Source organism: Hordeum vulgare, chromosome 1H, assembly GCF_904849725.1.
Source record: "Hordeum vulgare subsp. vulgare chromosome 1H, MorexV3_pseudomolecules_assembly, whole genome shotgun sequence".
In the NCBI taxonomy this organism is placed as follows: Eukaryota; Viridiplantae; Streptophyta; class Magnoliopsida; order Poales; family Poaceae; genus Hordeum; species Hordeum vulgare.
The window spans coordinates 301,801,002-301,815,984 of NC_058518.1; the positions used below are offsets into that span (position 1 = coordinate 301,801,002).

Here is a 14,983-nt window from a genome sequence, read left to right on the forward strand (position 1 = left end):
ACCTTCATCCTCCTCGAACTGGAAGATTCTTTTCTTTCTATGTCTGCCATTGGCAATCAAGTGGAAATAATGAGTGTTATCATCACCCTCAACCACATGACGCACTTTAGCCTTTAGTGCCCACTTCAACTCCTCCTCTCTTAGAAGTAGCTTTAGCTTTTGTTCAGCCTTGGCCTTGGCAGTCATGTCGTGATGTAGGAGTACAACCCCTTCGGCTTTGACATCAAGCTCATTTATAAGTTATAGGAGCCTCTCCTTTTCCACCTTATAAATCCTGCTTTCATGTTTTGCCCATCCCCTTAAGAATTGTCTTAAGTGTCTAATTTTATTCTGCCAAGTCTCCATATTCGATCTGCCCGGCTTGACACGGCTCCACTCCCTGGCAACCATGTTCAGAAAGCCCTCCCTCTCAAACCAAGCTAGTTCAAAGGAAAAGGCATTCTTATTCCCCCTGTGGGTTGCTTCTCCAGAATCCAGAAGCAGCGGAGCATGATCGAAAATAGCTCGTTGCAAGATGTAACCGATACGAGAGGGAACTTCTGCTCCCAATCCACACTGGTTAATACCCGATCCAACTTCTCAAAAGTTGGGTTAGCTAACGCATTTTCCCATGTATACTTTCTGCCTGAAAGTTCAATTTCCCGAAGATCTAAACTTTCGATGATCGTATTAAGCATAAATGACCATCTGGCATCAAATTTATCATTTTTCTTTCATGCCTTTGGCGAATGATATTGAAATCACCCCCGACAAGAACGAGAAGACTCTCGTTACCACACACCCTGACCAAATCTGCTGAAAAGTCCATCTTGAGCTCTGGCTGGGCAACACCATAGACTGCAACCAGCGCCCATTGGAACCCATCATACTTTGATCTGGCCCTTAATTTGACCGCAAATTCCCCGTAGGACACGTGTCACACTTCAAGGGTTTCAGCCTTTACCCCAAGTAAGATCTCACCAGATCTTCCTCTTGGAGGTAGACAGTGCCAATCAAAGTCAACACCACCGGATAGAGTTCGCAGGAATTGTGAATTGAAATTGTCTCTACCGATCTCCATTAATGCAATAAAGTCAAGTTTGTGTTCTAAGGTCGCGTCCACAAGGAACCTTCTTTTAGCCAAGTCAGCAAGACCTCTGCTATTCCAAAAGATTCCTCTCATCTTTCATCATAGAATTTTTTGCCTTCTTGAGCTGCGCACTTCGGTGAACCGCCGATACAGGATAAACCTTCCTCTTCCAAGGTCTTTTTGGTCTATTCTTGGGAAACCATCGGTCCATATAACCGGTATCTGGCTTAGCGTTGTCATCTAATTTTTCTGGCAACACAGTCTCTTCCATCTCAACCGTCACACCATCAGCTATAATACAAGTAGGTCCCATATCCTCGCAAAGGCTCTCTAAAGCACGAAAACCAAGCGCCTTAATTTCTTCATCATTCATAGTCTTAACCGTAGCTAAGTTCCTAATCATGTCCATACTTCTCTCAGCCTCTAAGTCAAGAAGGTCATTAACCGATTTTGAAACTTGTTTATCATTATTGTCTAAAGATACCCCTAGTTTGTTCGCGTTTAAAATAATCTCCTCATCTTAGAAGTGTAGAACAGAACTGCTGGTATCGACGGACATATCTGTAGTTACTTCGATGTCGTGAAGTTTAGTTGCCCTCATGGCTCGGCCCAACTGCAGCTCATCAGTGTCCTCCTGACCCTGAAGACGTAAGCTTGATCTCCTATGAGTCGTCTTCGGGTCTGGTACCCCTCCGAAAGCAATAACCTGAGGCATATATCGCTCAATATTAGCAGAGGCAACTGCCCTTGTCGGAGCATCCCTGTGCATAGCATCGTCACTGAATGAGTGCTCAGTCGGAGTCAATGTAGTCGCCTGCCTATTGGCGTCCGAGGGAGAGCTTCTGGCTGGGAGCAGACTCTCTGCCAGAGTAGTTAACGGGCAGCCAGGAGCGGTACTTGACTCCACTTCATGGCAACCCGCATGATGCAGGAGCCACATGGTGCTGATGCGGAGAAGGCTGGAACTGCTTGTTCTGAAGGACCACACATGCATCCATCATCGGCTGCTGCATTTCCGCAGGACCAACCTGGAGACCGGCAGTCGATGTCGTGATCTCGAGCCTCGAGCGTTGTTGTAGCGGCACCACCTTGTCAATAGTGGACGGCCGTACCAGATGCAGCGCTTGCTCTGTCCGGTTATATACTGATGCACACCGCATCTTGGTTGGTGCTGAAGCAAAAGAACGAAACCTGAGCTGATTCGATGCAGCGACAGCTCTGGCTGTCGATGTACCGGCCTGAGGTGGAGTTGAAGTCGTTTGTGCTGACGAATCCGATGACTTTTCTGGCCTAGCCGAACCCATCCCATTGCCCACCGAGGGATCTTTCGGCATGTGCTAAGCATCATCACCTTGATGGCTGCCATCCGTATCCATATCCATGTGCTGCCCCAACTCATGGAAATGAGCATTTTCTTCAGTCTCGATTTCTAGGTCATAACTCCTACCAGCGTAGCACCATCCGACCACATCCGGAATATGCTCAATACTAATGACGCTTACCAACAGGCGTGCCTCGGCATTTGCCCGAGTAAAGGTCGTATTCACTTGCTCTGTCCTTCCAATTAACGAATCAAGACTCCAAGTAACCACGTAATCATCCAAAGCAACGCTTGGTGCCCCAATAAAACGCACCCAATGCCGCGACATAGGTACCCCCTCTGGCTCCTTGCTAGTCCAAGCCTCGAACTCCATAACACAAGAATTGTTCGGGCCCTTCTCATTCCGAAGTTTAAAAGTCTAGCAAGATCTTTCTTAGTTGGGAACTCAACCTTGAAGCTCTGATCATCCACAACCACTCGTGTCCACTAAAAGGTAGATGAAACCAACTCCGGCTGGCGCTGAATCACTTGATCTTTAGACAGAACACCCCTAGTCACCTTGATCACACCGGTCCTAGTGTTGCCCACGCTCGGAGCTACCGATGCCGACAGAGGAGACTCAAAGAACATCAACTCCGGACAGCATGCTCCAAAAATGGTGAACACCGGTTTTGGCCCTAAAACCACAGACATCCCTCGGAGTCATGGTTAGGCTTACGACAAATATCACAAAACAGCACCGAGCATTCGGCCGCAAAGTGTCCGGTTTCACCACAACGGAAGCAACATAATTTTTCTTTTTTGTGTGTCCACTTAGATGCTTTCTCTTCCGCCTTATTGGTACCAGTTCCTGTGGGAAAACGTTTAGAATCAACCGGCTGATTTTCTCTGCAAATCAGTCGGGTCTTCCGCACGCCACACGTCGTGGTCCACGCACCACGCGAGACACCCACATGCTGCCTCTCTTGTTTCTTTTTTTACTCTCAACTTTATCTCTTCCCCTCCTAGAGCCAGATTCATTTCTACTTCGTCTTCTACCTCCATCCCCATGCTTCGCCTCTCCTCATCACCCCGGCCCTCGTCGGACCAGCCCGCGGGGTGGCTTTTGCAGCACCCGGTGCCCAGCTCACACTCTGGTGACGGACTTTTGCAACGACGACCGCCACGAGGGCCGACGTGGGCGCTGCAACTCCGGTGATGTTGCCTTCAAGCTATTGGGAGCATCGCCTTAGCTGCAATGGAGCAACGCCAGGCTGCAATGAAGACTCGTCGGAGTTGTAATGAAGCTTCGTCGAACACGCCTTGTTGCATTGAAGCTACACCGGAATTGCAATGAAGCTTTTCGCGGACGTGCCTGTGCTGCGTTGAAGCTCCGCCGGGGTTGTAGTGGAGCTTCGCTGGAGCATCGGTGTTGTGTTGAAGCTCCACTGGCTGCAATGGAGTTTTTCGAAGTTGCAATGGAGCTCGTCGGACGCTGTCGGTGCTGCATTCGAGCACCACGTGGCCTCTGTTCCATGTCGGGAATTTAATCTGACGGTGAGGGCTCGTTTAATCGGACGGCTACCTAGGAGGATTACGTCTGGTACAAATCAGGCGACGGATTTGTAGCAGTCGTCCTTTATTCTTTGCTGGCAACTCAACCGCAGGTAACTTTTGAACAACATCCCGATCTGATTCTACAGTCGTAGTTGTCTCAGCCTTGTTGTTATTCGTACAGGGCTGCTCCTCGTTGGCAAGTAACTGCGATCTGGGTGGATTCGGCCTTCTGCCACCCCCTCTGCCTTTTGGTCTGTAGAATGCTCGCTGCTTGTTGGCAGGGCCAGACGCACCTTCAATGAAACCTCCAACAGGTCTATTAAACCCCTGAGCCGGAGCCGTAGAGTTCATCCACGCGTACCCGCGTCCGTCACCCGTCGATGAAGAACCCCGGTGCTGCCCATCCCCGTAGGCATCGAACCCGTCATCACACTAGACATTTACACTTCTGTTTTACCTCTTGCCTCCAATCTTCTTGAAAGCGGATATGACAGGTATTTCATCTTATTTATCAGGGTATTATAATTTACCTTTTATCTTCCTATTGCACAGTGGATAAGGTTTACTCATGGCCATTAGAGTGTGCGCTGTGGTCTTTTACTGCCCTTCCACTATTATCTTGAAAATTATTTTCTTCATAGATTATACAGTTTTAGCAGTATGAAAAGTCACACATAGTGTGATGGTAATATTTGGGATTATACAAGTGTTTGTTGTCATCTGCGCTCGTAGACATTTGAACGTGTTGCCTTGGCGGCGATCCTTAAGCTTGTGAAAAGCTTCGGTGCATCAATATTTTCAACTTTGTCATCTGCTCCACCAGTCGGTGTAGACCTCGAAGCAGAGCAGCGGTATTTTGCCCACCCCTCCATCTCATCTAGGATGATCCTTCTGTACATGTATAATATCATGTTTTTGTTCCATTTGTGCCATGTTGAAGGGTTGAAACGCTGCAGTTTATGCTTTCAAGAGCTGGGAAAGATAAATGCAAGGCTCATCTACCTGACAAGGTAAGCCCCCTCTCTTTCAATTCAAAAACTAGGCGTTACCGAAAATCTGGAGATCTTAGTAATGTAAAGAACCGAAATGACACATCATCATCTTGTAGGAGAGAAGACAAGGTTGGGAGATCAGCACGGGAGCTGAGCCTACTCCTTCAGGATATCTTCAAGCAGTGTATAAACGCAGAAATTTCACCATCTTTTCTTTTGTACATGAGATATGTAGCAGCGTAGGACTAACAACTACGACGACAGAAGAAATATACGGGAAGTACATGCAAGTTGGGCAAAAATGCATGGCATCTTCTGATAGAGATACACAACATCCAGTTCGAGGTTAACTGGCTGAAGAGCAGCTGCTGCAGCAGAGTGGTAGCATATAGGAAACCGAAGCTTGACATTTCTTCTTTTCTCGCTCCTTGTCTCTGTGACTGTCGATCAATGAGCAACTGTATATGACACCTTCATCTCTGCATCTATGTTGACAGCACACTGAAAAAGGTATGAAGATTAGCATACAAGTTGGGCAAAATGCGGAGCATTTTTTGATAGAGATAGGCAACATCCAGTTTGTAGCTGTCGTTCAAGTTCCTTTTTGTTGTTGCTGAGAAACTTGGTAATTTTATTGTTGTCTTGCAGAGGTAACTGCTGACTGCTGTTGTTCACATGCAGAAATGATTATACGTAGAAATACGAGTTTTATGAGAACGTACTTGTACCCTTTTTTTTGGCGGCGAACATACTTGTACCTTGTACACGGCAGTCCGGTGGGGGTCTCGAAGTCACGTGAGACGGCTAGAGAAAAAACCAGTGGTGGACAGGACTTCAGTGTGGGCTTGGATGTGGCCCGTCGGCATTGAATCTGACGACCCACGGGGAGGACTGCGGGAGGGAAGCGGTGCAAGGGTTTAGTCCCACATCGCTCGGCGAGCATCGCGTAGTCCAGTTTATAAGTCGAGGCGTGACAGCTTTCCCGTCCCTTAGGGGACATCCGATAAAATTGGAACGATACAGAGAAGATTAGCATGGCCCCTGCGCAAGGATGACACGCACAAATCGAGAAATGGTCCAAATTTTTTTGAGATTTCGCGCTTGGGTGCCTGTACTTTTGTGTTTGGTCCCTTTATTTTATTGGGACTTCACGCTTTGCTCCCTGTACTTTTGTGTTTGTACCCTTTACATTTTTTGGGACTTAGTGCTTTGACCCCTGTACTTTCGCGTTTGCCCCTTGTACTGTTTTTTTGCGTTTCATCACAGAAGCCGTTCTGGGTTTTTGCGTTTCAGCCTCTGTTTTTTTATGTTTTGCGTCTTTGCATTTATAGTATTCTGCTTGGGTCCCTGTACTTTTGTGTTTGGCCCCTTTATTTTTTGGGACTTCACGCTTTCCTCCCTGTACTTTTGTGTTTGTACCCTTTACATTTTTTGAGACTTAGCGCTTTGACCCCTGTACTTTCGCATTTGCCCCATGTATGGTTTTTTTTGCGTTTCATCACAGAAGCTGTTCTGGGATTTTGCGTTTCAGCCTCTGTTCTTTTATGTTTTGCGTCTTTGCGTTTATATTATTCCTTCATATTGCTTATTCAACAGACGTAGCCTTGCGAAGGACATCAGCAATATAGAAATATTAACTCTCTTCTCTACCTTTTCTAAGGAACTCTCTTTACTTTTTTAGGGAACTCCCTTCTGTTCACAGAAGCCCTTCTGGGATTTTGCGTTGCAGCCTCTTTTATTTTGTGTTTTGCGTCTTTGCATTTATATTATTCATTCATATTGCTCATTTGAGGGACATCGCCTTGCGAAGGACATCAGCAATAGAAATATTAACTCTCTTCTCTACCTTTTTTGGGGAACTCTCTTTAGGGAACTCCCTTCTGTACAAAATGACATTTCAACAAGAAATCATATTCAGTTTTCATTCACTTGTCATGTCATTCTTTCTAGCATGTTAGCAGTTCTGGTTCCTAACAAAAACGCACAACATAATTAAAACACCAAAAATACAACAAATGGAAATGCCGAGCATCAGACATAAAAATATTTGGCAACCCAACAATGGGCTGCGTGCGTTTTGTAAGACCAAGCAATTCACAAACAGCATATGACAACTCGATTAAGTTGCATTGTTTATAGCACAATATAGGCTGCCATCAGAGTGCTCATCAGTTACATGCCAAGATGGCAAAATTGCAATTTCCCAACGCAGTACAGCACGATTTTGGCAGCAGCCACAAAATTGGCATGCAAAAAAACTCATCAAGTTCTGTTGAAAGACTGCTGTCCAGACGATGGGGGTTGTGTAGGAGGAGGTGGGGGGAGCGACATCTGCATTTGCATCACCATAGGTAACTGTTCTTGGACGCCCCTTCCGTCACCACGGTCAGCTTGGCCTTGGAAATCCCTACCTTGCATGCCTGGATTCATCGAGCCGTCAGGCATCATCCCGAAACCAGCTGGCATGAAGGCCATGCCGCCACCTCCTTGAGAAGGATTGCCCATCAACCCCATGCCCCATGGGCGCTGAAGCCCCTCAGGCCCTGACACCGAACCTTGATCTGACCCAGCATCTGGCAGTTGCATCTGGAAAGGAGCACTGAAGTACTGCGGATTCCCATCTTGTTGGACAGGGTAACTGAATGATGCATTGGGCATTAAAGGCTGATTCATATTCATGTGCATCATAAAGTTTTGCTGATGAGGATGCATTGGAGAGAACATGAAAGGTGAATTCGGCATCACTTGCTGCTTGTCTTGAGTACCATGGTCGGGTTCTTGGCGAAGTGGAGTTGCACCAGGTGTGCCGTCATGACCCCAGCTGTAGGGACGGTCAAATCCTTGAGGTGTGTTGTTTTCAGACTGAGTATCCCCTGGTGGATAGTGGCGACCATGGAATGATGGTGGTTTGCTTAGCATAGGGGGCCTTAGTGGGGTGTGCTCCCTCTCCCTGGACTGGTGGTACCGAGATCGGTCTTCACGGTCTTGCATGTGAGAACTTGAAGTGGGTGAAACACCCGGCCTTGGAGGAGCACGTGCAGTAGATATTTCAGGCATTTGAGATTGCCTTTGAGTATCTCCTCCAGAAGCACGGGAGATGTTAGGAGCATCTGGTTCATTACGTTCTTCTTTCTCCGTGTTACTTTGGAGGAGATTTGCATGAGCTTCAGGTACATGAGACATAAATTCAGCTTTCTTAAGGAAAGACTTGAGGCACATAGGTGCAGCGCAGATAAAAATCCCTTCCATCATTTTCACAGTCTGAATCTTCTGAATGCGCTCATCACAACTGCGGATATAAGTAAATATAGAAGTTTCAAAACGACATGTCGAAGACCAAAGTATTCAAACAACATAGTAGTAATAAATAAGCAGTAACATTTGTCACTCTTTAAGTACAATGTCAACGGAGGAAAACTATAATTGCTAGTTTACCATCTCATGAAGGGTACAGGACAATGTACATCACAGCTTAAGTAATGTTCGCAGCTATAGATGTTAACAGTAAGAATTATAGAAAAATTAAAGAAAACAAGCTGAAACACAAGAAATTTCGGTGAAGGTTACTAATAGTTCCACTGCACTACCACATAATTCAAAATATATGCATGATAATATAATATGAGATCTACTTTGCTGAAGCTCCTTAAGCTCAATCAGCGAATACTAAGATGTCACATAGCAAGCTGATTCCAGCAAGTATCATGCCTTGCAGATTATCAGAGTTATCCTATCATGAATCACTAAGTAAGTTAATCGAATATTAAGAAGGTGAGAATAGGATAAAACCAAGTTAGGAAAAGCTCAGGAGAATGCTTACAGATAGCAGCTGGAATCACTTCTTGCACAGGCTAAACAGAAAGCATGTTCGCAAGGAATCTGCACAAAGTTAATGAAAGTCATCGGTCGAAGGATTCAACTACGAACATTAGCAAAAGAACTAAAATGAATAAACCACATATAGTCCAGGCTGGTAACTGAGAGTCTCAGACAACACGTAAAATATACTCCCAGCTTGCAAGAACATCTTATATTGTGGGACAGTGGGAGTACATGCTAGTTTAGGGACATACGACATGGTGACATGCCTAGATGATTGTGAAATGTATTGCATACGATCAGTGGTTTCGCTTGCTTATGCCCTCTCGTACTAAAACTGGACAAGCTTGATAGCCGGAATACTTTCAGCTTAAGAAATCAGAGCACCAACCACTCCAGAAATTCTGAATAAAGTGAATAGGAACATCCCATATTAATTTAGATTCAGTATTACTCCAACACAACATTATCAAACTAATATAAATTTTATGTGCAATCCCCTAAAAGAATTAGTAAACACCAACAGTGTCACAGACAAAATTTGATTACTGATTACAGTCAATACAGCTTTAAACTGGACCGTAGGCCTCCCCCATTCGACACTTAAACAAAACAACCTACATCCTTTTTCTGGCAAACAAATGTACCACAAACTGCAGTATATACTATCGACTCTAGTTACATATGTCTACCAAACCCCTCGAATATACCACTAGCAATTCCTACAGGTATTCTGTTTGCGTGATATCAATAGTGTTACTGGCCTTGGGCTCTCAGATCACTATAAAATGCTTAAACAGTGAGCATACCGACTCTGCAGAGATTCTAACCAGCCTGATGCACTTGACTAATTATACCAAACAAGGATTACAAGAGCAATTAACTCCTGAATGATACATAATTAGATGGTGTTATATGTGCTACATAAAATCTAGATTTTTCTTTATCAACTCCAGCACAAATATAGTACGTGAAGTAGTGAAGACATAGACAGGGGAAGATGCTGGGATTTAGGATTCCATACGAGGCGGCCGTAAATGGCGATGGGGAACTCGCAGCGGGAGCAGATGTGGACGCGCTCGCCGAGGGGCCGGCGGGAGCGGCGGCCAATGGCGCGCGTCGCGGCGATGGCGGAGTTTGTTACGGCGCCGAGGCTCTTCGCCACGGCGAGGTCCGCGATGATCAGGTGGTCGGGGCAAGCCACAGTCACCGATTCCGGGGCGCCACCAGATGCCGCGGCAGCGGACTTCGCCGGGGCGCCGCCGGACGCCCCAGCCGCCGCGCCAGAGGCGGCGGCGCCGGAGTCCGACGAGCCGATCTTGCTCAGGCGTATCTGGAGCATCGCTAGGGTTTCTCAATTTCTGTCAGAGTTTTCCCCGTGGGTTTATTTGCTGCCTTTCTCGTGCAGATCTGGGCCCAGGAGCAGCTACGGTTTTCCATCTTGGCCCGGTCGAACATAGGAAAACACTACCCTGCTGATGCACATATTTATCTTTATCTTTACCTCTATACCTAATAATAAAGCGGCTATTACTTCCGTCAAAAAACCCACCACGACAATTTTATAAGAAGGCCCCGGTAATTTTTGTTATTCAACTCGCCCTTTATCATTTATCTGCAACGCAAAAGGAAAATTATACCCGTACGCATCGCCTCCTCCCGTCGACCCTTGGCCACCCTGGCCTGTGCCCAAGCCGCCGCGGCCGACCTCAACCGCCACCGCTGTCGATCTCAACCCACCCGCCTCCGCGGCCGTACATCTCCCCGCTCACTGTCCCCGTTGCGGCGCTCGAGCGCATCGCGTCGACCCTGGTCCATCCTGGTCTGTGCCGAGGCCGCTACCACACGACTCGTCGCCGCGGCCGACCTCAACCACCACTGCTGTCGATCTCAACCCACCCGCCTCCGCGACCGTACCTCTGCCCTCTTGCTGCCCCCGTTTCGGCGCTCGAGCACAGGTTCTGGATCAAATAAACGCGACAGCTACAGTGACTGTGGATGATGTGTCTGCTCGATGCAGAACGGCGGCGGTGCGCGGATAAGGCGCGGCGGATCGAAGTACTTGCAGGTGGAGACGGGCCTCCATGGCTCACACGGGGAACTCCGAGGTTATGGCGCGGCAACGACGACTCCTTATGGCCAGATAGAGGTGCCTAACCCTTGCTCCCCTCATCGTATCCCCTCCTCCGGCAGGAACTCATCATCTGGTGAGATCCCCTCCCCATGCCTCTAACCGTGTGCCAAGGACCGGCAAGAAATTTTGTTTTGTGGGAATTTGTTTGGTGATGAATGAATGTATTGAATGTAAGATTGCATTTTTGTAGAGACAGAGAATGAAACACCACCTTCAGTTTGTCATGTGATCCCACATTCTCTACCCCATGAGTGAAATAAGATAACAGTCCATTGATCAATTCACGCAGCGTCTTTGTTTTGCTTTGCTTGTTCCGTTCAATTTCTCATCATGGCGGAATTAATAATGGACGGGTTGATTTCTCAACAAAACAGGATAGGACTGACTACATTAGTTAGTTAGCTTATTATTTTAATAAATCAAAATGATTATAAAAAAATAAAAGCGTGTGGTATTTTTTTCTTCCGTTGCAACGCACGGGGACTTTTGCTAGTAATAATAAAGAGGCTATTGCTTCCGTCGGAAAACCCATCGCTGCCTTTTTAAAAAGCCCCTATCTTTTAGGTAATTAAACTGGAATGACATAAACCCGTCCGACACGATGCTCCCGCCGCAGTCGTCCCCGTCGCCGCACTCCAGGCTGCTGCCGGTCAGGTCCGCCTCCTCGTCCAGGTCGCCCCGCATGGCGCGCAGCATCTTCCTCGCCATCTCGCGCCGGACGCCGCCGGGGGTCCCCTCTGTTGGGGAACGTCGCATGGGAAACAAAAAAATTCCTACGCGCACGAAGACCTATCATGGTGATGTCCATCTACGAGAGGGGATATTCGATCTACGTACCCTTGTAGATCGCACAGCAGAAGCGTTAGTGAACGCGGTTGATGTAGTGGAACGTCCTCACGTCCCTCAATCCGCCCCGCAAACCGTCCCGCGATCAGTCCCACGATCTAGTGCCGAACGGACGGCACCTCCGCGTTCAGCACACGTACAGCTTGACGATGATCTCGGCCTTCTTGATCCAGCAAGAGAGACGGAGAGGTAGATGAGTTCTCCGACAGTGTGACGGCGCTCCGGAGGTTGGTGGTGATCTAATCTCAGCAGGGCTCCGCCCGAGCTCCGCAGAAACGCGATCTAGAGGTAAAACCGTGGAGATATGTGGTCGGGCTGCCGTGGCAAAAGTTGTCTCAAATCAGCCCTAAAACCTCCGTATATATAGGGGGAAGAGGGGGAGCCTTTCCTTGGGGTCCAAGGACCCCCAAGGGGGTCGGCCGAGCCAAGGGGGGAGTCCTCCCCTTCCAAACCGAATCCAACTAGGTTTGGAAGGAGGAGTCCTTCCCCTTTTCCCACCTCCTCTTTTTTTTTCTTTTCTCTTTGATTTTCTTCCTATGGCGCATAGGGACTTCATGGGCTCTCCCGCCAGCCCACTAAGGGCTGGTGCGCCACCCCCAAGGCCTATGGGCTTCCCCGGGGTGGGTTGCCCCCCCCCTCCCGGTGAATTCGTCATTCCCGGTACATTCCCGGTAACTCCGAAAACCTTCCGGTAATCAAATGAGGTCATCCTATATATCAATCTTCGTTTCCGGACCATTCCGGAAACCCTCGTGACGTCCGTGATCTCATCCAGGACTCCGAACAACATTCGGTAACCAACCATATAACTCAAATACGCATAAAACAACGTCGAACCTTAAGTGTGCAGACCCTGCGGGTTCGAGAACTATGTAGACATGACCCGAGTGACTCCTCGGTCAATATCCAATAGCGGGACCTGGATGCCCATATTGGATCCCACATATTCTACGAAGATCTTATCGTTTGAACCTCGGTGCCAAGGATTCATATAATCCCGTATGTCATTCCCTTTGTCCTTCGGTATGTTACTTGCCCGAGATTCGATCGTCAGTATCCGCATACCTATTTCAATCTCGTTTACCGGCAAGTCTCTTTACTCGTTCCGTAATACAAGATCCCGCAACTTACACTAAGTCACATTGCTTGCAAGGCTTGTGTGTGATGTTGTATTACCGAGTGGGCCCCGAGATACCTCTCCGTCACACGGAGTGACAAATCCCAGTCTCGATCCATACTAACTCAACGAACACCTTCGGAGATACCTGTAGAGCATCTTTATAGTCACCCAATTACGTTGCGACGTTTGATACACACAAAGCATTCCCCCGGTGTCAGTGAGTTATATGATCTCATGGTCATAGGAACAAATACTTGACACGCAGAAAACAGTAGCAACAAAATGACACGATCAATATGCTACGTCTATTAGTTTGGGTCTAGTCCATCACGTGATTCTCCTAATGACGTGATCCAGTTATCAAGCAACAACACCTTGTTCATAATCAGAAGACCCTGACTATCTTTGATCAACTGGCTAGCCAACTAGAGGCTTGCTAGGGACAGTGTTTTGTCTATGTATCCACACATGTATATAAGTCTTCATTCAATACAATAATAGCATGGATAATAGACGATTATCTTGATACAGGAATTATAATAATAACTATATTTATTATTGCATCTAGGCCATAATTCCAACAGTCTCCCATTTGCACTAGAGTCAATAATCTAGCCCTCACATCATCATGCGAATTACATTGTAATAAATCTAACACCCATAGAGTTCTGGTGTTGATCATGCTTTGCCCGTGGAAGAGGTTTAGTCAGCGGGTCTGCTACATTCAGATCCGTGTGCACTTTGCATATATTTATGTCCTCCCCTTCGACGTAGTCGTTGATGAGGTTGAAGCGTCGTTTGATGTGTCTGGACTTCTTGTGAAACCGTGGTTCCTTTGCTAGGGCAATGGCACCCGTGTTGTCACGGAACAAGGTTATTGGATTCAGTGCGCTTGGCACTACTCCAAGATCCGTCATGAACTGCTTCATCCAGACACCCTCCTTAGCCGCCTCCGAGGCAGCCATGTACTCCGATTCACATGTAGAATCTGCTACAACGCTTTGCTTGGAACTGCACCAGCTTACCGCACCCCCATTAAGAATAAATACGTATCCGGTCTACGACTTAGAGTCGTCCGGATCTGTGTCAAAGCTTGCATCGACGTAACCCTTTACGGCGAGCTCTTCGTCACCTCCATACACGAGAAACATCTCCTTAGTCCTTTTCAGGTACTTCAGGATATTCTTGACCGCCGTCCAGTGATCCACTCCTGGATTACTCTGGAACCTGCCTACCTTACTTATGGCCAAGCTAACGTCCGGTCTAGTGCACAGCATTGCATACATGATAGAACCTATGGCTGAAGCATAGGGGACGGTGCTCATATGCTCTCTATCCTCATCAGTTGCTGGGCACTGAGTCTTACTCAATCTCGTACCTTGTAAAACTGGCAAGAACCCTTTCTTGGACTGTTCCATTTTGAACCTCTTCAAAACTTTATCAAGGTATGTGCTTTGTGAAAGTCCTATCAGACGTTTCGATCTATCCATGTAGATCTTAATGCCTAGAATGTAAGCAGCTTCTCCTAGGTCCTTCATAGAGAAACTTTTATTTAAGTAATCCTTTATGCTCTCCAAAAACTCTACGTTGTTTCCAATCAGCAATATGTCATCCACTTATAATATTAGAAATGCCACAGAGCTCCCACTCACTTTCTTGTAAATACAAGATTCTCCAACCACTTGTATAAACCCAAATGCTTTGATCACCTCATCAAAGCGTTTGTTCCAACTCCGAGATGCTTGCACCAGCCCATAAATGGATTGCTGGAGCTTGCACACCTTGTTAGCATTCTTAGGATCGACAAAACCTTCGGGTTGCATCATATACAACTCTTCTTTAAGGAAACCGTTAAGGAACGCCCTTTTGACATCCATCTGCCAGATTTCGTAATCGAAAAATGCAGCTATTGCTAACATGATTCTGACGGATTTAAGCATCGCCACGGGTGAGAATGTCTCATCGTAGTCAACTCCTTGAACTTGTGAAAAACCCTTTGCCACAAGTCGAGCTTTATAAACGGTCACATTGCCGCCAGCGTCCGTCTTCTTCTTAAAGATCCATTTGTTTTCAATAGCCTTGCGGCCCTCAGGTAGTACTTCCAAAGTCCATACTTTGTTCTCATACATGGATCCTATATCGGACT

General features: G+C 47.0%; 1 protein-coding gene and 1 non-coding gene across 2 annotated transcripts; one reads left to right on the top strand and one right to left on the bottom strand.

Annotated features, from left to right (window-relative positions):
• Positions 1-5,902: 5,902 nt before the first annotated feature.
• Positions 5,903-6,005, top strand: LOC123422697. Its single transcript, XR_006620663.1, has one exon. It is a non-coding gene; the product is annotated as a U6 spliceosomal RNA (small nuclear RNA).
• A 1,006-nt stretch (positions 6,006-7,011) lies between these two features.
• On the bottom strand, positions 7,012-10,096 carry LOC123432265 (E3 ubiquitin-protein ligase HAKAI homolog). The gene is made up of 3 exons (XM_045115380.1): positions 9,762-10,096; positions 8,739-8,797; positions 7,012-8,207 (listed from the first exon to the last, which is right to left on the bottom strand). Exons 1-3 carry the CDS (start codon positions 10,077-10,079, stop codon positions 7,181-7,183), a joined length of 1,404 nt encoding a protein of 467 aa, XP_044971315.1. The 5' UTR covers positions 10,080-10,096; the 3' UTR covers positions 7,012-7,180.
• Positions 10,097-14,983: the final 4,887 nt, after the last annotated feature.

Excerpts from the sequence above, each read along its gene's own strand:
- LOC123432265 (XM_045115380.1), bottom strand. The coding sequence starts at position 10,079 with ATGCTCCAGATACGCCTGAGCAAGATCGGCTCGTCGGACTCCGGCGCC. Across the intron at positions 8,798-9,761 it reads TCGCCATTTACGGCCGCCTC|ATTCCTTGCGAACATGCTTT; the intron begins GTATGGAATCCT and ends AACTTTGTGCAG. Across the intron at positions 8,208-8,738 it reads AGTGATTCCAGCTGCTATCT|TTGTGATGAGCGCATTCAGA; the intron begins GTAAGCATTCTC and ends TTATATCCGCAG.